The sequence below is a fragment of the Apteryx rowi genome, unplaced genomic scaffold (assembly GCF_003343035.1).
Source record: "Apteryx rowi isolate R43461 unplaced genomic scaffold, aptRow1 scaffold_92, whole genome shotgun sequence".
NCBI lineage: Eukaryota > Metazoa > Chordata > Aves > Apterygiformes > Apterygidae > Apteryx > Apteryx rowi.
In genome coordinates, this window is record NW_020451227.1 from 203,442 (window position 1) to 222,020 (window position 18,579).

The window sequence follows — 18,579 nt, forward strand, 5'->3', positions numbered from 1 at the left end:
GACTGTGGGTTAACTTCAAAGGAGTCTTTACTAATAAGTACTAAAGACTATTTAAAATCAGAAACTTTCTCCATATTGTACAAAACCTTTGCATCTGTGATCCTTGGGCCATCTTTATAATAGTATTAGTAATGGTGAGTGCTCAAACAGTACTATCCACTGCTCAAGTGGATTTTAAAATACTTTACAAAGGCAGAGATAAAAAGTGAGGGAGAACTGATAATACATACTTGAGCTATATATATATATCTATATATATGGATAACAGCCAAGTCTCACCCTGCCCCCAAGTGTTATTCTTCCAGATGTCCTGTACTATAAGCTCCTTGGAAAAGGTAATGTCTCTGGTTTTGTTTCATTGGGTGCTGAACAGAACATAAATAACTACTACAGTTCCCAACAGAGATGTGAAAGTGGTTGGCTCTGACAAACTGCACAGTGAATCAGCAGCAGTGTCGAGGACAGAATCTGTTTGCTAGACGAACCCCCCAACCTGCTGTTCTGCTTCTCCCATTATCCGTCTTGATCAGTGCTGTTGAATGTAGCAATAAACTTACATATATAGTTTTTTAGTAAGATAGCTTTATTCAGAGATACTTTGGACATGGTCAAAAGTAGGCTCTGTTCTAACAATCTGCTATGCAAACACTTGTTATTGACTTGGAGGCTTGATTTCTTAAACCATTTTATAGCTGGCTAAGCCAGCTATGAATGCACAAATGATGTAGTTGCTCTTCAACTTTGCTACTGTCAGTATTAAATATATTTTGAATTTTTTTTAATGAACTGGTGCAACCTTTTCACTGTCTTGTTACCAGGTGGGTAAAAGAAACATAAGGACACTGAGATTAAACAAAGGAAACAACAGAGCTGTTGTGCTCTGTTAGCGCAGATGATAACCTTTGCCATACAAGAATCTAAAAAGCAAAAACTGGTAGCAAGCTTAGAACTGTTCCCTGGGCTGTTGCTGCATAAACTTTCCTTATCTACAGAGGTAGACAGTGACCTTTCTGGTATGCACTCTTACCTGCTCGAACGCCTTCATAGAAGTCATGGCCTCTCTGAAAGATAAAGAAATAAGCAGTAACATAATAGATGCAATTTATCCCATCTTTCCCTAGGGGCTATCCCACTTATTCTGCTTGAAGTTCTCAGGATTCTGTCAAATCCCACTTACACTGTTCATCTAGTCCTACCTTCGCTTCACTTACTAAAGAGCTCTATATCCTCTTGCTTAAATGCAGCCACAACTGTTGCAACTTGTGCCTCTTGCACCGGAGTTGATCAGATAATTTTCACACAGTGCAAACCCTCTTTCTGTTACATCTCAGAGTTTTGCATGATGGGCTACAGGGTATACAATAGGACTGGAAATTATTTAGGGAAAGAGCCACCCCCTTCAGGAATTTTGTGATGTATTCTGCATATTTGGCATACCTTGCAGTTAAACAGAATCCCAGAAACATAAAGTTATTTTTGATAAAGGGCAAATATAACATTTAAATCCCTAAGGATGTTTCACTTGCAATGGAGCGACAATATTAGTTTCAGGAGAGAGGTGGCAAGGATACTGTCAGGCATTACAACATACCAGAATCAGACACACCATGTTCTTGCCTGCATTTTTTTTTTAAGTATTTACATTAAACATCAGCATTCACGCAATCAGATGCAAAAAAATTTTATTTTAAAATGTGACAGAACTAATAAGGCTTCCAAGGGAAAGCTTTATGAGGAATTTGTTCAAATAATCCCGTTAGTAACACTGTTCTGCTAGAAGGATCAATTTCTCATGTGTTATCCAAGTACTCACCCTTTACTATAAATAATACTCAAGTCTCTCTTTTTAAGAAATCTATCACCACACTCCTGAAAGACAGGGTTATAAAACTGTTCCCATCTCACTGACAGGAACCGAGGCACTAAGAGACTAAATAACTTAAATAGGAAATCTGTGCAAGAACTCCAGAGTTTTAGAATCAGGGCTCAAATAAAACTCTTTCTATACTGTAACATTATCATAGTTTCCTTAAGAAAAGCATTGTACCATTCCCATCTGCCTATCAATAAAATCTTCTCCTTAGAGTTGCATATAAAGATATGAAACTGGAAAAAAGAAAGCAACAAATGCGCCAACAAGATACTGAAAATAGTCCTTGATGTAATTTATAAAAGACTCTGACACACGGGCCCCGGCGGGGCAAAGCCAATGCGCAGCTTCTCACTTACCATGCAGGCTTGGCTCAGTCTGTATTCCATCGTCAAGACATCCTGTAAGCTCATGGAAGCTCCTTCTCTGAGCTGCCTGAGGGTCATCTTTAAGGATGTAGGTGACATCTTATTAATAGTCTGGGGAAGACATTGACATTTACTTTTTTTCCTCTTCAATTCAGACATGTTTGTAAGTCTTTTTTGTTTTGCGTTTTAAACTTTGTAAAGTAAATTATGGCACTCTTCTCCCTGAGCTCATCCGTGAGATTTCTATCCCTCCTGCTTCTGTGCTACCTCTAGTGTAATGTTACCCTGAATGAACTTCCTGCATAAGCCTTTATCAGCAAGGTCTTTGGGATGCTGGCCACCACTTGAGGAAAGCCTGGCCTAGAACTCTTAAGGTCACACCATTTGATTGAATTACTGCTAGCCAGAGAATCTAATGTGGCTTGAAAATCACTCCCAAACATTTTTTTGAAAAGTGGTAGGTGAGTGTTACAGAAGCAAAAGTCAGTGTAAACTTGTAATATGGAAGTGACTTTGGAAAAAAAAAAAAAAAAAAAGAGAGAGAGGTGAATCTAAAACCCCTCCCATTCTCCCAATAAAAAATATGATGAGGTGTGGTCTGGTGTAAAATGCTGCCAGTTTCTAATGGATCATTCTTGCTAAGTGTGTGGGGAGGGGGAAATAGTGCTGGCATACCATAGCTTTAAGAAGCGGCATCTGTGTCCTCTGCAGCTCCTCTTTCAAAACAGAGCAAGTCTCTGATCTAGGAGATCAGGGAGAAGATCCCAGCTTGCTTTATATAGTCAGGCTACAGTGTTTCATGGTACCTCTGCTTGTCCACAAGGCACCATGCTGGAAGTATGCACTGGGACTGGAGTGCAAAACTAGAATAAYTTTTATATTCAGTGGACTTTCTGAACACAGCAGAGTGAGTAGTGTTTACCACTGTCCCAGCATAATGAGTGCTATTGCACATTTATAAGACTGCAGGCACAAGCAATTAAGATACCTTAGAATATAATATCTGAATTGTTCTTAAACGTTATTGATATTGTAGCTGACATCAATATGGTACAGCATTTAAGGTGTATTTGGCACAACAGTCAGAATAGCAAGGTCATAATACTGACTAGCCAAAAACTTTCTGAAGTATTTGCTTTATGCACATCTGCAAAGACCGGATAGTGTACYAAGAAGTAAATTTTAGGGGGTGGAGGAGTCAGGAATTTAATTTAAAAGAAATCCAACCTAAATGCTTGTCAAAACATGCTTCTTGTCTGGGATCAACAGACACTGCAGTAATCTAGCCCTGCTTTGCTCTGCTGATAGGAAGTCTGGAGGTCTTGCCTGCCTTCTTTTGACAAAGCTACAGACTATAAATACTATGCAACAGACAGGAACTGTTTAAGGCATGCAAATAAATACTGTAAATCTGGTTCTCATGACTATCCTTCAATTAATAGCATGCCAGCAAACAGTAGGGGGAGAGGGGGAGAAAGACAAGAACCTAGTTAAGAAAACAGAACTGAGCTCTAAAGCTCTCAGGGTCGAGGGGGAAAAGAGCTAAATTCTTAGCCACTGATGTTTATTACTTCAAACATGACTATTTTTCCCAGTAAGCCCAAATAAAAGCTCCGTGTTATTCACAGTACAATAGACATCTCCTGTTAATTGGGACATCTTTAGCACCCTACTGAAAAGTGGCAGACGGTAAGATTTACCTCTTTGCATTATTTCCATTGCAGACATTAGACTCCTAACCCACAGACTAAAATGGCAGGTTTCCAGTCATCGACATTTTATTTTTGGCTCCCAATTACTCCTCATCCCTCTCCAGCCACCAGCTGATACAGCAGTGACCCATTTTGCCTATTTAAGCCAGAAAACATGCAATCGCTATACAAGCAGCAGCCTGTGCAATCGTAAATTAAAAGCAAAATTATTGGTTCTGTCATTCTGTTTGACACGTTGACCATCTTGCTTGAGACAGAAACTGGTTTAGAAAGAATTAACGCTGCCTTAAATTCTCAACTTCTGTTGTTGCCAGTTCTGGTGAGGTCTCTAATAACTAGCTTCAACTGAGCAGATAAACTAGCTATGACTCTTTAATTATGCCAGAGTGTAGGTCTGCAGAAGTGTAGCGATTTCCTGATTGGATCCCTTTCTTCCCTGAATTGCTTTTGCTGTCCTTACCTTTGAACCTGACTTTTTCTCCTTTGAGTTTCACGTTCTACTGTCTGGATCAGAAAGTCTTCCCTCAGACCAGGCTAAATGCCATGAACAGTGCAAGTAGATAGTTCTCTAGGTGAAATGTTAGTTCTGGGCAAAGAAAGCACTGAAACAGGAGAGATCTGAAAACAGCACTTAACTAATCTAAAGCATCTAGCAGCTGCCTTATCTTGACATATCAATGAGGCAGAAGGTGGAGGAGGCATTGCCATAGATCAAGTTGAAGGAAGAGGAACAAGGAAAGAAAATGGGTAGGTGTAATGTAGAAAAATGAGTCACCAGCGTATCTATAAATAAACTTTCTCTACAAAGAGGAGGAAGAGATCAGTACTAGGAAACAAGCCTGAAAAGTAGATGGAATAGGCTGAACTAGGAACGTGAATGCTAAAATGCAAAGAAGGCTTCACAGAAGTATTTGACACCTATTCCAGTATTTTTGAGACCATCTTGATTTCAGTGTAATGATCCTGAAATCTACAAGTTGAATTTCCAATACAGCTAAATTCCAGTAAGAGACTACCAGAAGGTGACAGAATCAAGTCCCTTACAAGGATGAGAGCTGGAACAACTGCTGCATCTTTTGTCTCCAAGGCCCATAAAAGCTTCTGACCTGAACCTCACGTGCTGAGGGTCCTTGAGAGAGGCTTGCTTTAAATAAAACAAGCAAACGCCCAGAGGTCCAATGTATACTTCCCTTGCAGTAGATGGAGACACTCATCGCTCACTTTCTGAAATATCAAAGCATTTGTTTGTCTGCACCAAACCAGTATGCCTCTGGGTAAGCTTTGACAAAATGTGAACATCTAGCCAAGATGTCACAGGCAAGTTGTTTAAGGAGAGGGATATCAGTCTTTTGCTGATCTATTAAGAAGCATTCTGAAATTTTGTTACTTTAATTCAGCACGTGCAAGAAACCTTTCAGCTTCATCCCTTTGATCTGTCTCACCAACTGCTGCATACCCACTTAAAGTTTCAGGAGTTGGTGTCTGCATCCCAACCTGACCAGCTGATCTGGACAAAGTATCTCCTAATTCTTGCAGTCTCTGCCATGTCCTGCACACAGCACTGGACATCACTCAGTAACAATGAAGAAAGTGATCAAATCCTGACATAACAATGCTCAGAAGGTGCATGGTCCTGCCAGAAAGCTGTAAGAAAGCACTGTCATGTGAAAACCATATCTTGTGCTTTTCAGGTTTTGACTCTACTTGCTTACTTCATCCAACAAAAAGTGATAATTCTGTCATTCTGATTAAAGTTTTTGGCTTGTGTAACTCCTCAAAAACAGTAAATTAATGCTATAAAGTGAAAGGTTTTTAAAAGTGTATTAAGAGTTCAAAAAGCATAAGTGTTAGTAGTCCAGTTTTCTACCTATTTGTAGCTGGGTTCAAAATGTGATGCAAAACATTGTTATACTTGAATATAATTTTAACAACTTTACAGTCTCTTTATTTATGCAAACCATTATAGGATCTCAAATAGGTGAAAGTCTGCCAGGTGGGCATGTTTTGAAATTACAAAGCAGAAGTACTGTGGATCAGACAGAACAGGAGACCTAGGATAGCATGGCTCACAGTATACTTGGATTATAGTTGAACTACTATTTCCATTTTATTAACATTAGAAGTATCTGCACATTCAAGGTATGAGGCCTTCAAAACAGGGTATTTTGTATTAGACTTTCTGTTAGGGCCTATTCAATAAGCTTACTAATACATACCATAACAAATATACAGAACAGAGAAACAAGAGTAAGAATAAACACCTGCAATCACAGATTTGTACCTGAATCCTTTTTAACTTATTTTTTCCCCAAATGTATGTTTCTTCTGTGTAAAAGATCCACAAAACCAAAAGAGGAAATTAAGTATCTGATCCTACAACCACTTGCTGCTTAGCACAGACTGTGTGCTATTAGTAATTTGACTTAATGTGATGTACTTATTCATGATAAGCCTTGCACCTGCTACAAAATGGTTTTGCAAAATTTGCAGATTTCTGTACAGACAGAAGGGTCTTATGTTAACATAATCTCAACTCTGGTACAGAACAGCCAATAGAGATTTGCTTAGGAATTTCTGTCAACTCCAACGATAAAGTCATTGATTAACTAATCATACAAAGGAAACAATCTGCTATAAAGTTCTGTTAAATCCATGAACTAAACAAACTGAAGAAGCAATAAAAATAATGCATTTTTTTGTTCAGAAATTAAAAAAACCTTTCAATTACTCAACATTATAACTTTAAACCATGTTATCTGCTTCTAACTTAAAAATACGGAACAAGTGTACCTTCTAAACCACAAAGGCCAACAACATGTAATCATTTATTTATATGGGAGATCTGTGTTATGGGGCTGCAGATGGGAGAAGGAAGTAGAGCAAGTTTGGCTAATTGGAGCAATTTTGGCAGAGCAAACTATCCAGTTACCATACTTGTGTAACAAAGCATTTCCAGAATTCTTACAGCTTTTGTAATAGAAACTGTATTTTGAAGAGACAAACCATCCTTTATAGGCTATACTCTATTTAGAACAATTCCATTATGTCTGATTGATTACGTTTTACAGTGTCATAACATTGTGTAAAATTAACTTAGGAAAAGCTATCTGCAAATAATTCTTGATTGTTTGCAACTTCCACTAAAATAATCAATATAAAGTTACATATCATTCTGCAATGATATTATAAAATCTACAAATAAAAATCTAAAAATAAAATACTATCTTCTAATTCAATATTATAAAGAGATGAGAGCCAGCCTAAGTGACTGCCACTTGCATTGCTATCAAACTGTTKCATAAACCTTAATATAACTACCCTCCCTACCATCTATAACATAGGGAAAAAGTGAACTGAATCATACATTATGACTTGGAGAAAAATCATGATGAAAGTCTGGTAGAATTCAGGTCTCATATCATCTAAAATGATTATCCTTGGACTAGCTTGTTTAACTGATTTCTTTAATGGCACTTGAACACAAGTGGAAAAATTAAGCCTTCCATTTTATTTAATTTTGTTTTTGTAATATATATTTTATACTTTTTGTGAAGTACTGGACATACTGGTTGGCACAAAGGTAATGTAAAAACTGCCTTTCTCGGAAATAATTTTTCTTCTTGTTCTCTCTCTCTCTCTCTCTTTTTTTTTTTTTAAAACAGTTTGTAATTAATGACTGAATGCTTTGTTACTCACAAATCCCCTGGAACTCTCAAGCAGTCTTTGAGAACATAATTGTATCTGAGTTACCCCAAGTAATTATTTGATGATATTACAACACTTATTGCTCCAGTACCATCCTGACAGTACCAGTACAGAATGCCTAGTGTTAATGATAACATATTATAGTTATATTCCTTCTGCTCAAATGAAAGTCTGAAGATGTTAGATGTATTTTATTTTAGTACAAGGGCAGGATTTTCTTCCATAAGCTCTAACCAAAGTTGAATTAGAATTAATTTTTTGGAGAAATGCTTGTGTTCCATCTGATTGTAAATAATCTTTGAATGGCCCCAAACCAAACATTTATAAGCCACCTGAGTGCAGATACTTCAAAAGAAAAAGAGAGAAAATAAAAAGATTTTCTATAAATGTATATGACCAAAAGTTGCTTCTTGCTTTAGTAATGAGGCTGAAGTGTGCAGCTGAATTATTGCAATATTACTGTATTTTTGTGAGTAGTGGCTACATCCAACACTCAGTGACACATTAAAAAAATAATTTAAAAAAGCTTCCTGATGATAAACTGCTTGCTATTTACGCAAAAGAGATTTCTGAAGGGGAGGAAAACCAACAACATTGTTCTGGCACTTTTTTATTCCAACCCACGGCAACAAAATGAGAAGCTATAAAAGGAGCCTTTTTCCAATTCAGTAGATTGTAATTTTATGCAATGCATGCCAGTATTTACATTCTGTGTGGTTTCACGTGTACAGATGAATACTCATGTCTAAGTAGAACTGCTGACAATCCTACAGGACTACAGGTGAGAACCTGAGGATCTCATCCAGTGTCCTACTGGTGTTACCCAGAGCCGCAGTTACATTAAATAAGATGACTACAGACTGCCCCATGGTAAGAAAGTACAGAATCAGGCTTAACACCTTTAACAAAAATAACAAAGACGACATTACCTCTAGCTGTTTAATGGCAAAAGCAGAACCATCTTGCTTCAATTTTTTAACTATTTCTTCCATGTTATTTGCTGAAAAAAGACTAAAACAAAAAGAAAGAAATCTTTTATTAAAAAATGAATGAATTGCTTCAGCCTTCCTCTTCCCTACAAAATGCTGGTAACGTGCAGAAATTAGAAACAGAGCTTAGCCTGATTATTTGCTTTATTCTCAGCAATATATTCTCTGCTGTTCAATTTTAAGTAACTCAGTTGATGGGCATCTTCTCTCTATTTACAGTGCTGTAACATTCTAATATACCTCACTTAAAGTTGATATTTATCCAAAATCTTTGTTTAATTACTGCCATCTGTTTTATCTAGGTTTTTATTACACACCAAATCCTGTGCTATCAGCTCCACTTTACCGGTTTGACGTCTACACCTTTCACCTCTAGTTACTGCCGTTCTTTGCAATTTTCAGCTTCTTACTGCTCCTATCTCTTTCTCCCCTTTTCTTTCTGATACACATAAGCCCCAAACTAATCATAGAAATGGCCTCACAACAATGAGCACAAATGCACTACATGGTATTTCCTGGCCAGTTAGTCTCACAAAATTCTCTGTCCAATTTCCATAGAAAATGTTTCTTTTAATGTGCTATAGGGCGGTTGCTTGTAAGAACGATGTACGAATCAGGCAAAATGCTGAATTAATACCGTGATAAGTGTAACATCTAATAAGTTTCAAGTAAAGCACCCTAAAAAGAAATGTTTAAAGGACTACCTTCAACATCATTTCTATCACTTTATCTGTTGGGCGCTGATATTGTTATTGGATTTAACTTCACATTTTCTCTTCAAAAGAATAAAAAAGAAGAAAAATTCCAGAATACCTGTTAATCTTCTCCATATGTTCATCAAGTACAAACTGCTTTTCTTGATCAATTTTGCTCTATTTAAAAAGCAAATATGTATTTTACTTCGTTATTTYTGACCATCTGAAAAGTCAGCACTGAAAAATTTCAGTGATTTGCAGAAATATCACAGGTACATCATTTGATGTTCATAAGACCACCATTTTTAACGATATACAATTTTACAGCATGCATAAGTGAATTTGTCATTTCATGTTTTGAATGTTAAAGGAGTCATCTCATGATGCAGCACAGCCTTCGAGCTAGACTGTGTGTGTATTTGAGCGGTATCTTGTACGTAAATCACAACTGTTCTATCAATACATCTCTGCATCAAATACACTGAGAAAGCTGCTGTAGATAAATCCCAGAAAACCTGAGAATGTAAAAGGAAGGGAAATAGACTTCCAATACAGAACACATCTGATTCTCTTTTTTTCTTAATTATAACCATAGTTTTCTATATATGGGAAAAAAAGGACAGAACAGAAAGAATGAATCTCTTTTTTCCCTCACTCCATTTATATCCATTTATTTAGTTTAAAATTATCTAGAACATGTGCTTTTTGTTTAGAATCTTATTCTTAGCAATATTTCCTATTTTTGTGTTTTCTTGGTTTTTTGGATTTATATATTAATTTCAAGAGTCTAATTTTGATTCACAGTTATAGTGTTTTCGAATATTTCTAACATATAAGTTATAATTTATAATCCACCTTGATTTGCAGACAAATGCTGCGGCTTAGGGTTTTTTATTTCTCCTTCTAGTTTCCTTTAATACTAATGCAATATTTACTCTTACAATTAAATAGGCAACATTTACACAGTGCCATTAAGTATATAACRTTTTTGTATTAACCGTTTTTCACTGACTCCTGATCTTGATGGACAACTAAAAAAACCGAAAGATTTGATGGATTTAAGTGGAAAGCATGACAAATGTTTTAGACCTGCTGGCATTAAGGGGGTTAGGACATAAAAAGATGTTTTGCTAGCAGCAGCTGAAGCTGAGAAATAGGTTCCCTGTTATTCCAGCTCTAACCAAAAATATGCAGCTTCCTTTTCCATTAAAAGTCATCTTGTAAAGCAGTATACTGCAACATATAATCAGTCCTATTTTGTAGCTTTCCATTTTGTCAAAATAATCAGTACCACTCTGTAAATTAGCTTACCCCATTTATTTTTCTAATTAATCTTCATATGAGAACTTAGTAATTCTAAAACAAATAACTCAAGTAGACACTGCTCATTTTAAAACCAAACAACTGGGGAATAATACTCAGGGTGAATGACTATAGTAACCAGCGATACATAGTTTTGTACTTTTAGCATCATCATGCTACTGGCTGAGAATTTATATATATACACACAGAGAAGGAGAGAGCTTTGGGGAGTTCAAAATGAATAAAAGGTAGAAAGTAAAGAAAGAAATAGACCTCTACATTTTATTTTGACACTGTAGGCATTAGTGCTACAAATCAGTATTTTATTGAGTTCGGATAAGTTGGAAATCCATTACTTTTGTAACCATAAAACAAATGATCAGTAACATGAAAAAAAAAACTGTATTTACACATTCTTAATTAACAATTCTCCTTGATTTCAGTTTGGGACAGTAATTAACCAGATTACCTTCACATGGTAAGAGTTCAGTAAGTCTGCAATACTTTCTGTTGAAGGAGATTTAAGTGCAATCAAGCCTTCCTCTAAGGCAGGTAGCTATTAAAAAAAATAATAATTAAAAATAGGTAAAACAATGCACTTGGATTATTATTAATATGTTTTGCTACTATATTTTATATAGTTTTATATATATATTTGGATACTAAAACTATATAAAGAACTATTACAGACAAAAAAGACTTTTTGGCCAGATATAAGGGGTACCAAGCAGGCAATAGAAGGAGCAGGAGTTCACTTTTCAGATGTATTGAAACATCTGGTTTAATTATGCCTGCAGTGAACAGCAAAGAACAGCAAAGCCAGCCTACGATAGTCCAAGAAAAAACAGCAAGAGCCTGGCAACTGCACGATGCTCAAACAGTATTTGTTAACCTACATGTCTAACCAGCTCCAGTAGCGCAGAAACAGTGACAGTCACTGCCTCTTGCACTGCCCCCCAAATCTGGAAATGTAGTATCAGTTGTTAACTCTGTAATGTTGTTCACAGTGTCATTAAGCCTGGTCTTTAGAGAAGGAAGGCTGCCTCTCCTTCATGGTACAAGAACACTGTCCCCTCTGGTTTTATCAAATAGGCTAATTCTACCTTCTCCTCCAGCCACTACAAGAAACAGATAGGATAGCTGTTACAGAGAATGATAAAGAACATATTAACAGGGTATTATCTAAACTAGAAATTTTGCAGTTGTATAAATAACCTCTCCTTTCAGACGCTGTTGCCTAAATTGTGTTCACAAAACAAACAAAAGAYATGGTAGAGTGGCAAGATAGGGTGAAGCCAGAGCATGCAATTTTTCATCAAGTAACTTCAATTGTGCCTGGTTTATAAACGGTGGAATCATCTTAACAGAGCATCACTGGCTCCTTCTGCCAAGCTGTCACTAGCTGGCAGGTGTCATAATGACAGCACGAGAGCACCTTATGGTCCCCATCCACAACACAGGGCAGCTAAGATACCTGTGCATCTGCATACAGGTAGGCTGGTAAGTGTATATTGGTGTGCTGAAACAACTCAGCTTGTCACTACGGTAGTAGGCTAAGCCCTCACTCATACTGGCTAGCAGTTTACCTTTTCTGATTCTACAAAATGTGTAGCGATGCCTGCTTTTTGCACATCTCTTCCTTTTAGCCTAAATCCTGTTAGTGCAAGGTAATAGCCAATCTTTCCTGAAAGTCTTGGCAAGAAATATCCTCCACCTACATCAGGAAAAAGGCCTGTAACGAACAAAACAAAACAAGTGAAGGGAGAATCTGTTATCCTAATCATAAATGTAACTCAGTAGCTATTTATTCTTGTCTCACTTTTGTCTCCATGACTTATGCGTGGGTCTCTTGCCTGAAGTTTCTCCTTGACTTAGTTTGACATTTCTCCATCATCTAAATCCTTTCTAAAAGCAAACTCTTGAAAAACACCTTCCAAATTATATCCTTTCCACTGGCACATAATTTACCAATGTATGCCAGACAACAACGATCATTCCAACAATCTATTTGCCTATAACCTCTTCTTGAAACATTTTCAGATGTCTGAAGAATACATGCATGCTCCCAGCAAATAACAGAACTGACACAAAGAACTGTGAAATAATTTGTGCAAATTCAAAATGGAAGCTGCTTTTTCTCTGAAATCTTCTATTATGATAATAATCTCAAATGATGAAATTGCACGTACCTCTGGCACAGCAAAGCTTGAACAAATATTTGGTCTGAGGGTTCATTAATGAATCAGCAGTGTTTCACTTACAAGTAGTTGCCTTAGGTCACAAAAGAGTCATTGTATATGTTATATAAACGTTCACTAAAATGTTTTAAGATGTGGGTAATTAGTGTCCTCTGAATATTCCTCTCCTTTRGATGTAATCAAGGAAAGGTTTCCTTAAAACAGCTTCTCTTCAGTGTTTTCCTCCTCTCTGTAACCCCTAAAAGTTCATCACTGCCTTATGTTCTCAGTCATCTCTTAGCCTCTCCTCCTCTGCCTCCCTTTTGATTCTCCCTAAGTTCTGCTGCCTCTCATACACATGCAAGTGTTTTTAGGAGCCACTTCCTACCAGTTATAGTTGTACTATTCTATTCTCATTCCAACTGATGTRTGTGTTGCCATTAACTGATTTATTCCTTATCCCATAGGCTGCTGAGACATACAGCTCTTCTAAAATGCTGAAAGTCTTGTTAGCACCTTTCAAAAGCTCTAAGCTGCATTATCCCCAGCTCATCACTTACCCTCTTTTTCATCTGTAGTCACTTGCTGCACAGTTTACTGCACATTGCACCTTCTCAGTTTGAGCCATCGTATACATAATGTTGATGCCAAGACTGTCTTTGTTTTATGTTTCTATTCATCTGTCTCCTCCTGGATTTCCTACTCCTGCAACAAATCCTCTCATTTCAAAATGAAACTTCTCTTACAAATGCTCTCCAAAGCAAAAATGACAATTACATTATTCTCCCTGTCCACCCGGGCTGCAATTTTAACAACCTTTTCTTCTTTGCTGTAATTTAAATACTGATGCTAAAGTACTTCTCTCCCTATCCTCCAGTAAGCTCCCTCAGATTCTAAATAGCAATCTTCATGTTGGTATTTTATAGGGCCCTTCCACAGGGCAATACACAAGAAAATAAATTCTATATAAACTACAAAGTTGATTAGTTTCACTTAGTTTGATTTATAGAGGTAAATAAAACTAAACTGAACGAAGGTCCTTTAAATCTTAAGAATTTTACAAATAGGGTAAATGAAGGTGCAGCTAATCCACTTTAAACTTACTCTGCTGCATAAGCAAGTCCACTATAGCTTCTACCATCTCCTATTGAAGGTCCTTGTCTTCCTTTCCTCTTACAATATTCCTCCTCCTGCTCCTGTTCCATAAATTCCTCTTAATTCTCTCAGTATGGCTTCCCACATCTTTCTACTTGATACCTAGTTTCTCTTATCATCTTTCTCTTATCGTATTTCACATACTTGAAAATTTTTCCTTTTGGCAGTGTTTACCAATTATTTCTCAAATCCCTGCTTAAATAAGCAAAGACCTGAATGTCTGTTGGACTGACCAAGCTTAAAAGCGTGTGTCTGGAACTGTGACTTGCAGTCTAAATTCTGTGACAGATGGAATAAGCTTCACGCTGGTCCCAATTGTAAAACTGTCTCTGCTGTTGCCCAGTGTAAGATAAAGGTACTACTGCTACATTTCTACCTTATCTTGCAGAGGTAGCTGGAGATTTTATAGTAAATGATTTATAGAAACCTGAAAGTTTAGAGGGCTATACAAAAAAGTGTCAATTATTATTATAACTGCACCTTACGGTTCACTTCTTACAACATACTTTTAGATTTTGGTCTTCCAATCCATGGTCTTTCCACACCCTCCTACGTATGAGATGCTTTCCTATGTTTTATCTGATCTATGTTAGTTTTAAACTCCTACAAACTGGAACTCCGTCTTCTATTTTTACTTGCAAAGTGGCATACATACATCACTCTGTATTTATGGTGGTGTATAAGTAAGTGCATAAATAACTGCATGAAAACACAACAGCTGAATGAATGTTTTGTTTTCACAGAAAAGGTGCGATGCCTACCGAAATAAGTGAACATATGAAAAAGATCAATTAATACAATAGCTAGACAACTAGATGTTTTAAATGTACATCATAGAGATCAAAACACAGCTAAGCCCTTAAATCCAGATAGATTTCAGTGTTTTGGCTTCTAATTGATCCTGAAAGGGTTTAATTACTTTCTTCCCTAAGCAATTTCTAAGCTTTTCCTCCAGATATCTTCACAGTTTATTTTTGTTTAAACAAGTCCCTGTAAACATAAGAAATGTATGTAAAATACATCATCTTTGGTAACATAGGATTATCCAAATCCTTACCATTGAACAAGAAAACAACTATCTTTATTGTTAGAATAATTTTACATGTGAATCAATTTCTCAGTTTACATTTTAAAAAAAAATTTAGTTTCACTTTTGTTGTAGAACAACTGATTATGAATCTCACAAGTTTAGCAAATTCATGTAGCATTAACACTTGAACTATTACTAAGTTGTCCTTTAGCAGAGACACACACTTGGAAGACCACAATAGATTTTTTTTTTCCCCCTCATCCTAAACTTACTTGTTCAGAAAAATTACATGACACTATCTGCTAGCAGGAAACTGCTCTATAATTTTTTCAGGAGTTATAATGCTAATGAACTTGGTTATGGGGGGGGGAGAATTGTGGGGGGTTTGCTGGACCCTCACAGTTCATTTAGTATATTAAGAATTTCAGAATGAGTCTTATGAAATGCTTCGTACAGACTGGATATCAATAAACAGATAAAATGTGTAAAATATCTTTTAAAAATATGAAAAACATTGTATCTGCTAAGCATTAACAGATACTACCAAAATCTAATCATTAGCTGAGCATGCATTAACTTCAGCCGTAATGACATGGTTATATTAAAAACATTCTCAACAAAGCAGAATATTGTAACTTCTATCTCTTTTCAGCACTGCTTCCTAATTTTGTTCTATGATTTCTTAGTCTTAATATTATAAGACTGTTTGGAAATTCCTTACTAGGAAATAATGGTCACTACTTCTCACTATTAATTCTTTGAAGTGATACCAAGATAGAACCCATCATAGGTACATATGGGTTATTCTAAGCACAAGGTAAGGTTCTCTATTCTGAATAAATATGTTCAACAAAGCCACGTGATACAGACCTGCCTCATTCTCCCATTTAAAGGACCTAAAGATTGGAACAACTGGAACAATCCTTCAGTTGCTTTGCCTTTAAAAGATGTAGAAACTAGAAAATTTGAAGGAGAAAAATGCAGGATATATTATAGGTTTTGAGCACTCCTCAAACATTGTCAGCAACTAGGGAGGAGGGCTCTGGGCATGGAGAAAAAAATTAATGGTTGCAAAGAGGAGTATATATGCCTTTTACAGACAATAGTAAGACCAATGTGGCATATCACACTGGTACCATGATCATCTACAAGGGAAACGTGAATGATTTCATAGGAGGGTTCACTATAATCTGACTTTTCTTGAGACATACCACTATCTTTATATAGCTCAGAGACATAACATTTTCTATCATAGCTCTCTGAGAGTTGACAAAGGAGTTCTAGGATCAAACATTAGAAAGCACAAGGTAAATGTTGCTGTTTAAAAACAAAAAAACAAAAAACACCTCTGATCTTGCCTGCACACAATCTGTGCACAACTTCAGGGGGTCTACATTAATAACCTACAGGGTAAAGTTGTAATTTATCAACATTTGTCTCCTTAATGTTGCTTATCAGCTTGCAGTACAGTTAATTTGTCTCGTAACAGAATGAGTTCAAAATGGAAAGTGGGTTTGCACACTTGCACTGCAGTCCCCAGACTTTATCAGTCTAAACTGTAGCAAAGACTGCTAGTTCCTCGCATTGATTTCCATTTTGAAAAAAATTGTATCCTGATAGTCTTTATGTCAGTAAGTATAGACAGTAAGCCCTGGTTTGAGAATCTCGATCAACTTCCCAGAATACAGAGACAAGAAACTATTAATTTAATAGAAAATAATTTTAATATATGGTCATCTCTAATTCCATTTTAAAATACTTCATTACCTCCACTACTTTCAGGCAAACACATCTTATCCCAATTAAACGAACAATGGAACTTGAAACACATTAACACGTGATAATATGTTGAATACTTACCTATTGCTGTTTCTGGCATTGCAAAAAGTGTCTTTTCTGTAGCAACTCGGAAATGTCCATGAACTGAGAGGCCAACTCCCTATGAGTGGAGCACAAACCAAAGAAACTGTTATAAAATGGCAAGTAAAAATATTCATAACCATAATCCTAAATAACACACCTCCTGCTTCACTCTGAAATTAAACAATATTAGATTTATCATGCACACCTCTCAAAAACATTAAAAGGCCTTTTATGGTTCAAACACTAATAAAGCATCATACTACCTTTATGATTTGATTAAAAGAATTCAATGCTTTAACAATTTGCAGAGTCATACAGAGATTAACTTCAAAAAGCCCATTAGTGAAAGCAAGGACAGGAACAAGTGACTCCACTTTCTCCTTTAAACTACTAAGGGAGGTGACAACATCTTGCTAATGTCATTTTGTCTATGACTTTTGTACATCCAGCCGCCAACAGAAAAAAACTAATACCTACAGATTATACATGAATTCCATGAAGTTGTAATTATATTTTCAAAAGAATATTAAACTATTCTTATAATGTGATAATTACCAGCTATATCAATATAAAAGTATTAAAAAAGGAAAAGCCTTCAGCTTTATTCATTAAAATTCAAGGTATGTGGTTTGAAAGTCAGTTTTACTTAACCTGGCAACTCTGGCTCTCCAAGTCAGAAATGGAATCCACCTTGCTAGGTTTCTAGCCCTCTTTTGTAGCAATCTTTCCTGAGGAGACACTTTCTTCAAGACCAGAACTTCTCCTATTTTTGCATATCATGTTTTCTGATATTTTTTAAGCAGTGAACAGCAGCAAGGGCCAAGAAAAAAAAACATTTTTTTATTTCACACAAACTGAATGTTTAATAGGCAAACTGATGGATGTGAAGAGAAAGGGTTATCTGACAAAATTATTGCTACTTAGGTCACTTTGAGCAAGAGTATTTGGATTACTAGGCACAACCATAACATATGGGAAAAAGAGCCTCACTTTTTAAAGCTTATCTACATGATACATAACAATAAAAATGTGTGTTAGAGCCTAGCTGGTTACAAATACCCTCTATTGAATATTTCACAAGAAGCCGCTCTGTATAAATATTTTCTTTCTCTTCCTTTCCACTGCTTCAGCTTACTTCCTTTCCTAACTGTTAAATGTTCATTTGCTTAGTTCTCCTATCCATTCCATTCTCCTATTTAAACTAAATACATTTTAGAAACTTTGCTGAAAATAAGTCAATGTCTAGTGAAGATGGATCATGCTTAACTAATCTGACAGCCTTCTATGATGGMATGACTGGCTGGGTAGATGAGGGGAGAGCAGTGGATATTGTCTACCTTGACTTCAGCAAGGCTTTTGACACTGTCTCCCATAACATCCTCACAGACAAGCTCAGGAAGCGCAGGCTAAGATGAGTGGACAGTGAGGTGGATGGAGAACTGGCTGAATGGCAGAGCTCAGAGGGTTGTGATCAGCGGTGCAGAGTCTAGTTGGAGGCCTGCAGCTAGCGGTGTCCCCCAAGGGTCAGGACTGGGTCCAGTCTTGTTCAACTTCTTCATCAATGACCTGGATGAAGGGACAGAGTGCACCCTCAGCAAGTTTGCTGACGATACAAACCTGGGAGGAGTGGCGGATACGCCAGAGGGCTGTGCTGCCATTCAGAGAGACCTGGACAGGCTGGAGAGGTGGGCGGAGAGGAACCTCCTGAAGTTC

The 18,579-nt window shown here is 36.6% G+C and overlaps 1 protein-coding gene across 3 annotated transcripts in view; it reads right to left on the reverse strand.

Annotated features, from left to right (window-relative positions):
* Positions 1–18,579, reverse strand: part of HIBCH (3-hydroxyisobutyryl-CoA hydrolase) — a 59,671-nt gene that overhangs the window by 18,553 nt on the left and 22,539 nt on the right. For all 3 annotated transcript variants that reach the window (XM_026091740.1, XM_026091739.1, XM_026091741.1), the window contains exons 7-13: positions 16,864–16,942; positions 12,228–12,373; positions 11,111–11,197; positions 9,458–9,516; positions 8,585–8,666; positions 2,230–2,349; positions 1,028–1,061 (exon numbers count right to left, since the gene is read on the reverse strand). In XM_026091740.1, the coding sequence (XP_025947525.1) occupies positions 1,028–1,061; positions 2,230–2,349; positions 8,585–8,666; positions 9,458–9,516; positions 11,111–11,197; positions 12,228–12,373; positions 16,864–16,942 (607 nt within the window). The remainder of the gene's footprint in view (positions 1–1,027; positions 1,062–2,229; positions 2,350–8,584; positions 8,667–9,457; positions 9,517–11,110; positions 11,198–12,227; positions 12,374–16,863; positions 16,943–18,579) is intronic.